The 9,659-nt window shown below is 43.0% G+C and overlaps 1 protein-coding gene across 2 annotated transcripts; it reads right to left on the reverse strand.

The window, feature by feature from the left end:
- Window positions 1-1,260: 1,260 nt before the first annotated feature.
- pik3ip1 (phosphoinositide-3-kinase interacting protein 1) lies at window positions 1,261-9,542 on the reverse strand. 2 transcript variants are annotated; one of them, XM_076989953.1, is made up of 6 exons: window positions 9,089-9,542; window positions 6,823-6,951; window positions 6,418-6,534; window positions 4,572-4,757; window positions 4,255-4,333; window positions 1,261-2,574 (listed from the first exon to the last, which is right to left on the reverse strand). In XM_076989953.1, exons 1-6 carry the CDS (start codon window positions 9,093-9,095, stop codon window positions 2,355-2,357), a joined length of 738 nt encoding a protein of 245 aa, XP_076846068.1. In that variant the 5' UTR covers window positions 9,096-9,542; the 3' UTR covers window positions 1,261-2,354. The 2 variants fall into 2 exon arrangements, with proteins under 2 accessions (XP_076846068.1, XP_076846067.1); XM_076989952.1 differs by lacking the exon at window positions 9,089-9,542 and adding an exon at window positions 7,302-7,995.
- Between the last annotated feature and the right edge of the window lie 117 nt (window positions 9,543-9,659).

The raw sequence follows: 9,659 nt of genomic DNA on the forward strand, positions 1-9,659 counted from the left end.
AACAACACCTGAAAGAGGAGAAATCCGTGTTCAGCACAAAGTGGTAGTTTATGCTGCAGCACCATCTCCTGCTCATTAGGTACTAACGTCGATTTGCTTCAAGTGAGTAGGACTGAATCCGCTAAGAATTGCTCTTTTCTAACAGTGGAATCCCAGAATCTCAAAAGCGTATTCGTGTGTGTACCAGATTTGGCTGCAGTGTCTCTTTTGAAGTGAAAACATACAGCGTAACACTCCGTGACGTAGCTAAGGACAGTGGTCGAATGTGATCAATTATCGAGGGTATCGTAATGATCAGGGCCCAAATGATTTGGTGATTGTCCCAAATCATCAGCACTACACTGCTGCATTTTTCCTGTAGCAAGAAAACGAAGCATCAGCGCTTCTTTTAATTCAGCTGGGATGGCGTTGCTGCGTGTAGTTGAAGATGAGATGACATCTCTCACCAAGTCAGTGACAAAGATGATTCCTGCTCTGTCCAGTCTATATCGTTTGATCAATTGAATGTCATCATACATTTCAAAGACATTCTTCCTCTCTTGGAAGGTTCGCACGTGTCTCTCTCTTCTCAGTGCTATCTCAGCCCCCTGGTGGCAACTCTTAACAACTTAAGAGTCCTCTGGAGCAGTCTTTTCGGGAGAGTAAGAGTGATTCTTATACTTGAGAGTTTTGATAACTGGCACTTACACTTAACTCTGTGAGTAGGAGCAAATCTAAGAATTTTTCAGCACTTAAGTCCAAAATTCCACACTAAGAAGTTTGATAAATACGGGCCCAGAGCTCCATAAAAAGGTTACATGATTGTATCCTGGATATTAAAACATGGATGAATAATAATTTTCTCCAACTTAATGACAGGAAAACAGAGGTTGTTTTGTATGGTTCAACCAAATTAGCACAAACCAGTAACAGTAATTTAGGCTTTCTGAACTCCTATGTTTGATGTCACGTAAGGAATCTGGGGGTAATTTTTGATGCAGATTTGAAATTTGATAAACAAATTAGTACAGTTGTCAGAAATAGCCTTTTTTCCAATTAAGAAGCATTGCCAAAATTAAATCATTTGTTACTCTGCATGATTTAGAGATAATTATTCATCACGGTACATATGGGCCTTCTGCGTTCTCTCACGTCTTCTTCGTCCTGTTACCCTCTGGTATGATGACAGACCCGGTACGGACGGGCTGAACTGGAAGGTTAGGGGTAAAATCCGGGATTAACCTGGAACTGAGAACAAAAAAGGACAACGCAGAACCCCCCTCACCTTATCTACATTACAGTTGTTTTTCTTTTATTAACTCAGTTTGTTTTTTTTTGTGTGTGTTTTTACAGCTATTACATCAACACTGCAAATAAAAGCAAAAATAAATCCCAATAACCACCTCATCTCTCCAATAGTTCCAGCATCCCACCAAAGCTCAGACAATTTTATTAAAGGAAAAAGCCAGTTGTTTTTTTTCTTTCTTCTTTTGGTCAGAGACATATAAAGTGAATTTGCTAAAATGAATGATAACTTTTCAGATTTCTATGAATACCAAACCATCAACTTTTCTAAACATAACCACTGAATGCTCTGTCCAAGACTGTTAAATTTCTCCCTCTAACTAGTGTCTGTAGTCCTTTACACACACTCTGTGTGGTCTGTGGTCCTTCACACACTCTCTGTGGTGTCTGTGGTCCATTCGACTCTCAGGCACAAGTGCGAGTAACTTGTTTAAGTGAACAGGGTCCTGAGTGGCTGCTCACAGTAGTGTGTGGAGCTGCACACATGTTTCTCACACCTCAACCCCAGCGTAGCCCACAGCCTGCCTGGCCTTCTCTAAGACGTCCCTTATGCCCACTCGACACAAGAGCCCGTCAACAGCCACAACACATTCAAGAGTTATATGCAAAAGCAAAACCTTTGTGGACAATTCCATTCTTCCTGTTCCCGGGAACAAATAAAACCATTGCTCCGGGAACACCACTGTCTGTGGGACCCATTAGAAGGGTTTTTTCCAAGGAGACCAAGTTAAGTGATGCCCCACTGGGTATGATCACTCGCTGACCCCTCCCCCTAGACCCTAGGGGCCCCTGGGAAAGAGCAGGAATTGTGCCTCCTTCAGTTTGGTGTTATGACATTCTGCTACTGTGCAGCCTTCTTTAATGTGTCCATCATATGTTCTCCAGGCTTACCGCTGTGGTGACAAGAGCAGTATTTATCGGTGGAGCATCCCCCCCCCCCCCCCCCCTTGTTCTGTAGAGATTTACGGAAAGGGCTTAGAGAGCAAGAGGACATGGGTGGTGTGTTGGTCCATCCAGATCTGAGATACAGCGCAGTCCGTAGCCGCCCAGTTTGTGCCGCCGATGGCCTCTCAGGCCCCAGGTGTTCCGGCGGAGTCCATCAGTGGTTCACCGCCACCCTCTACTGTGTCCTGCCTGGGCGTCTGCTCGCTGGACTTGGCCGCCACCACGATGGTGTTCTCATCCACCAACTCGCAGGTTGGGTTGGCGAATGCAGACAGCGGAAGGGTGATGCGGTGCATCTCGCGCTCGAACACACGCTGATCATGCTGCTTCTTCAGGTCACGACCCCTGCAGAGGACGACATGAGTTTGGGTCAGCACCTTAGCCCTTCGGTCTCCACTACAGTCAGAACCTAGAGTTAGGGTTAGTCAGGCAGAAGTGCACTCACACAGTTTGTGACTCACTCTGTAATCATCAAACACTGCATTATTAACTATCAACAAGCAACAATAAACTATTTTACTATTTCATTAATCTCGATGCCCTGCATACATTGAGCAAGGAGCAGGTTTCAAAAGAAAAATACATGAAAATATATGCACAGGATCTGAGAACCACTAGCAGAATAATCGTGTAAATGCATATAACTGTAGCCAATTTCTGAGGTTCTGGTATTCAGGTGTACTGGAGACACGAGTTACATAACGCACTCATTCCAGCATTGGCAGCTACGTCTCATTGGCAGCTACGTCTCAATCTTTGCTCCCCACTTGTCTTCCTGGAGCATTCGCATCACAGCGAAATGACCAACATCTGGTTCTTCTTCAAGATGGGCCTCGTTAGGTGCACTGAAGATGGGTCTTTCAAAGTCAAAGTCAAATTTATTTATATAGCGCTTTTCACAACACACGTTGTCACAAAGCAGCTTTACAATCGCATGGGTCCAGAACGTGGACAACATGACAATGACCCAAAGCACACGTGTTGTGCGTTCAGAGATGCTCTTCTGCATGCCTCAGTTGTAACAACTGGTTATTTGAGTTACTGTTGCCATTCTATCAGCTCAAACCAGTTTGGCCATTCTCCTCTGACCTCTGACATCAACAAGGTAATTGCACCCACAGAACTTCTGCTCACTGGATATTTTCTCTTTTTCTGACCATTCTCTAAAAACCTTAAAGATGGTTGTGCGTGAAAATCCCAGTAGATCAGCGGTTTCTGGCATACTCAGACCAGCCTGTCTGGCACCAACAACCATGCCACGTTCAAAGTCACTTAAATCACCTTTCTTCCCCTTTCTGATGCTCGGTTTGAACTGCAGCAGATTGTCTTGGTCATGTCTACATGCCTAAATGCAGCGAGTAGCTGCCATGTGATTGGCTGATTCGACATTTGTGTTAATGAGCAGTTGGATAGGTGTACCTAATAGAGTGGCTGGTGGGTGTGTGTTTGCATGTGTGTGTGTGCCTGTTCTGACCTTACTGCACTTGTACTGAAATACACACACACACACACACACACACACACACACACACACACACACACGTTCAACCCTGTTCCATGGCTACCCCTGAAGTTCCAAACTCCCACACGTGGCATTTCACACCGTAGCTATCCACACACCTCCAAAACAGATCAGCAAACCAGGTACAATAAACCAGTGCCACGTGATTCATTTTATTACACCATGACTGCTTCATCATGCTCCCCCTCATCTTCATCATGCTCCCCCTCATCTTCATCATGCTCCCCCTCATCTTCATCATGCTCCCCCTCATCTTCATCATGCTCCCCCTCATCTTCATCATGCTCCCCCTCATCTTCATCATGCTCCCCCTCATCTTCATCATGCTCCCCCTCATCTTCATCATGCTCCCCCTCATCTTCAGTTGCTGTATCTAAAAAATGGTTGTTTGTCCGTGTCCCCATTTTTTTACTTTACTGGTGACTTTAGCGATGGATTGTGATATGCGTGTTCGCGTGTGCGTGTTCACGTGTGCGTATAGCAGCTATGACGGCTGTGCTCACCTTTTATAGAAGTAGCCAACCGTGATTCCCACTCCCAGTAAGATGATGATGGCTATCATGAGAATGGCCAGTACATTTCCTGAAAGATCACAACACAGAGGTCAGGGTGGTGAGCTCAGAGTAAATCTCTGATGTCAAGCTTTTGGAAAAAGCTTTAAAACCCCCTGAACCAGCTTGTTTGAGAATTAAACACACCCAACCTCTACATCTGTCAGGGACCGATGGAAACGACGGCTCAGGGCCTCAGGCATAAGGGAGAAGGTTGAGAGGGTAGAATTTTGGTAAAAGGTCATAGTAGTCCCAGTCACAACACCTACCCATAGTCCCAAGGTCTTTGTTCTTCTTGGGTGCGAACCTGACCCGCTGGTTGACACCCTCCACTGGCTGTACCACAGCGCCCTCTGCCTGTGTGGATGGGGGTTGAAAGGCCTCCACCTTCTCAGAGGAGGACCTGGGTGAAGTGTCAGGCTCGGCTGAAGTTGCTGCTTCTGGGAAAACCTGATCTGTGGGGTGAAAGATCACTTGCCTGATTACATAATCAGATATATATTCATAGATTCAGATGTTTTTTCACACCTTTATTGCTTTCGGTTTTCAGAAACGTCTGTATCAACACGAAAGGCCTTTTTACAACTATTAATAGTTGTATAATACAACTATTATACAATTATACAGTTGTATAATACAACTATTATACAATTATACAGTTGTACTATTAATACTATACTATTAATACTATAATAACTTAGAGATTCAGGTCATTATCATAGATCCACCAATTCAGGTCTTGATAAGAGTCATGAAAAAGTATCAATTTTGATGCCGTTGTCAACAGTTGCCAACAATTGTGTGTTTGTTGTCATTATTCTCTTGGGAATTCTCTCATTTAGTGTTAGAAACAAAGTGTCAGAGTCAAATGGAACTTTTTTGTATATTCCTCATTTCTCATTGAATAGTCAGTGTCCACATGTCAGCCATGATAAGCCACCATTACAGGCTGAGCAAACATCAAGATTCATCTCATTTATTTACCTTGGGGGTCAACTGCTATAGCAACCAGACCAGACATTCTCCTTCACAGATGAAACCATGCACTGTGTGTTTTCTGGTCACGTGGGAGAGACAAGAAACCAGAGCTGAGATCCTGCTGTCATCACCTAAACTCTTCCCTCCTCCTCGCACCCTTTTCTAGTTATCTACCAAACCTACCAAGTTAAATGGCATGAGATCACTAGAGAAACCGACCAATCAGCAGCTGTCTCTGTGGAGAGCATGGCACTTTCGCCCAATCAGAATCCAATATCGGCAACTCTTGCAGAGCTACCAGACAAGTTTCCCTTCACGCACATGGGCCTTTGTCTCTCTACACTGAGCCTCAACGGTCTCTCTAAACTCTCTAAACTGAAGGCCAAGACCTCTGGCACCATTGTAGCTGATCTGCTGATCTAAAAAAACAGCTTCAGAAGTTCAAATTTACATTTGATCTGCCATCTTGATTTTGCTGACTAAACTCTCAGACACTCACTCTAATCGGCTGCGACATATGTGACTGAGAGCCCTAGATCATACACACACACACACACACACACAAAATTGTGTGTATCTTAAGAGCATATGCCCCACACAGGCTGAAGGTCTTCAAAGCTCACTGGAGAGCATGTATATTCCACTCGCTCATACCTCAGTAGTACCTCAAACCTCTGAGGCAAACACTTTCCCTGTTTGTAATAGATGTCTTTGTACACATTTCTGCTGAATAGGGCTTGGCAGTGCAGTAGTGGCAGACAGGAACAGAACCAGGAGGGGCAGAAGGCAACACTGCACATGTGCTGCAAAATGGAAATGAATAACTCCAGGCACCTCAAATAACTCCAAGAACCTAGTGAGGACTCTTAAAGAAAATCTTGTGTATGTGCAGTGTACACAACATTTAGAGAATGAAGGTAGAATCAGTCAGAGAGGTCTATGTGCAGTGTAATTGCTCCAAACAAGATTGTTTTCATTTATATGTAAATAAACACACTGATGCAATCTAAAAAAAATTACATTATCAATAACATCTTTAAGCAAAACATTAACAGGCAATATGTTATGTAGCAATAATGGGTTTATATTTGCAAAGGAGCTGTGTACTGTAGAGATGAGCAAAACCAAGATGGATACCTTGGCATGGGTCAATGGTGCACGCCTCTCTCAGGGTTAGTCCATCTGCTGAGGAAACATAGCACCAAGGTCTCTCTGAGTCATCGGGGTTACGACAGAAGATGTGGTCCCCAACCCCTGTTGAGAAAGAAAGGGTACAACACTTCAACACAGTGCTGATTTAACAGAAGCGTGGTCCCTTAGTAAAAATAACACCTAGCTAGGCAGGCGGTTATGAAGCTACAGTTCACTTGCTTTTCATAGGCAAGATCATTGTTGGTGTTTTTCTATATTGTGAGAGCAAATATACAAAACATATATCATATTTGATTTATTTATAATAATAATGGTTTTATTCATGGAGCCAATGAGTCGGTTTAAACCCACGTTACATTAAAACCTAACGCGTTAAGTTAGAGAACTCACCCGTGTGCAAGTCTGCGTGGCCCGTGACGTCATAGTCTCTGCTTACGTTGTTCCAGTTGAGACAAACGATCCCCGAGGAAGATTTGTGTCGCGTGCCCCTGTACTCCACACCATTAGAAGTCATGCACTCTGCAAAATGTCAAAATGTTCATTACTGGAAATATTAGCTGTGCCGTGCATTGCTGATGTCAAATTACACTACTGCACAAAGACCTTTATTCTAGGTGCAATAACAAAGCCAAGATTTCAAGTAGGTTTCACAATTCAAAGACCAAGACTATGTTTTGTTTTGCAGTTCTGAACGTGTTATTCAAAACTTTTAAAATAGTAGAATGTAAAAATAATATGCATTCAAGTCAGATTACACATCATATGAAAATCGAAAACAGTACACCGAATACTTTCTACAAGTTTGACATTTTTAGCAAGTTTAAAAACTTTTCCCCAAACACAATAACAAAGAACAAATGTTTTCCTACCTGGAATTACAGACGAACAAGTCACCAAAACAGCGCTCATCAAAACAACAACGTGCACGCGACAGATCATTTTAAATTCCCAAATATCGTACTAACAGGTGCAATTCATGTTGAACTAACGTGAAAATGTGTTAACACTCCTTTCTCTGTGTAGACCCCTGTGCTGGATGCGTACTAATGAAACGTAGAGATGTGTGTGTGCTGGTGGTAAACAGGCTCCCTGCTGAAGGAACTCCCCTCTGCAGTAACGCTGACGCGGACACGTCCTCACCCTCCTCATCCTCCTCTTCCTCCAGGTCCTACAACCACCGAGTTCCGACGCTCGCGCCACAATAATCAGTAAAACGTGCGAAACGTGCGAAACGCCTCAATGCACAAAGACGCCCTGAACCACAAGTTGCTTTTTTGTCAAGAATTCAACGTTAGATATGATAACTACACTTAACTCAACGTTAGATATGATAACTACACTTGATCTGCCATTTGCATCCTGAGCTTTTGTTTCGCCTTTTCCCATCCAGTTAAGTCATCAATCCTCCTTAATAAAATCAGATATAGCAGCATTGGGAGAAAATGTTAAAAGGCCCCTTTCTTTTCTTACGTGTGGGTTTTCGAGGCAGCACGTTTCCGCTCGGATACGTTTTGATTTAGTTCGACGTTTGTTTTTATTCTTACAGTAAAGATAAAAGTAAAACAAAAACGACGTCTCATCATGTTCTAATGACAATGTGGTCGAAACCGTTCATACTACACAATCATAGAGTATTAACGCATTTAATATATTACAGTAGCTATATTCTGGTTTTGTGTTAATATTTTGTAACGTTATAACGCATTTTGTTTCTGTGCATGATTTAGACTCCTTGGACTCCGTATGCAGAATATAAACTTGCTTCTTGTCTCTGCTGATTAAGAAAATAAGACCCACTTTCAAGCTTTGCCTTCAAAATGTCTAATTGATTCACCATATGGAAATATGGTGAGATATATTAGGTTATACGGCTTTTTAGAGAATGACATTAAAGTGACTTTATTATGCCAGATGGACCACTTCCTGTTCCACAGCGCAACAGATTTAACTCACTCGCTGACTCGTCCTTCCATTTTTGTAATGAATGCACAAAATTTGCAAAAAATAAAATTCCACGGTGCTTTGGTACTAACGGATCTCTGTAGCTCAAAGGGTTCGGTTCAATTATATTCCTTACAGTGTCCTTCTGGTTAGGACTCATTTCACTCGAGCTCAGAGCACGGGCTATTTTTGTTTAACAAATTCTTAGAAGGAAAGTCTTACATTTACATAATAAAAAAAATAGGAGAATCGTGCTAAAGCAGCCAGCGGTTAGCCTGCTGTTACTGCTTACGACTCCATTCTCGTCAGGAATAACATTTTATTTACGTATTTGCATAATACAAATTGTTTATGAGCTGCACTATCATTAAGGGCTCACGTGCAAGGAAAAGCAGAAGATTGATCTGGTCATAGGACACACAAAGCCACCGGTGACCTTCATAAAGATTCCTATGAATGCTCTGCTGGTGAATAATGAGAATTTCATTGTGAAATTACTGTAGCCTGAATAATATATAAAATATATTTTAACAATCACATTTCAACTGCAAAAGAAAGCAAAACTACTTAAAAAAGATTTAAGCGCTCTACACACTCTTCAAAGGAAGACAGAGGTAGTAACAGGGTTTCAATTTTTTGTTTCTTAGGTACACAACTAGGTTCTAACCTTAGGTCTTAACACAGTCATTAATGCACAGAGACATTGGGAGTTCACCTGCCATGGATCTGTAATGAGGCCCAACATATGATGTAATGAGGCCCAACACATGCTCTAATCCCTGCTGGGACCCTCGGGTCAGTCTGGCCCTACTGCAACCATTACATCACTGCCTGAAAGCCACGCCATCCCTGCAAAGGAAACATGATCAGATAGAAGTTAATGTGGAGGGATATGAGAGCTGGAGAGAGGGGGAGAGAGAGAGGGGGAGAGAGAGAGAGAGAAATCAATCTGAACGAGTGTGGCTTATTAGAGATGCTGCGGGTTGGCTTGAGGCGGCTGAAACCGGTCTGGGAGCGAGTTTGAGACGAGCCTGGTCACTGAATGGCTTTGTACACAATCAGGTGTAACGCTGAAAAGATCCCAGATCAAAGCAGCTCTATAGATCCTCCTGAGAATGCACACGCCAGCTTTCTGAAACCCAAATCATGGCATTTCAAAAGTGTCCGAGTCAGATGCACTGGATCCCTAAACATCAGTTACAGTTCTGGAAACACCTGCAGAAACGTCCCAACTCCTTAGAGCAGGACGTGATGTCACCTGTGACATGTTTGCGAGACAATCACAC

This window comes from Brachyhypopomus gauderio, unplaced genomic scaffold, assembly GCF_052324685.1.
Source record: "Brachyhypopomus gauderio isolate BG-103 unplaced genomic scaffold, BGAUD_0.2 sc71, whole genome shotgun sequence".
Lineage (NCBI taxonomy): Eukaryota > Metazoa > Chordata > Actinopteri > Gymnotiformes > Hypopomidae > Brachyhypopomus > Brachyhypopomus gauderio.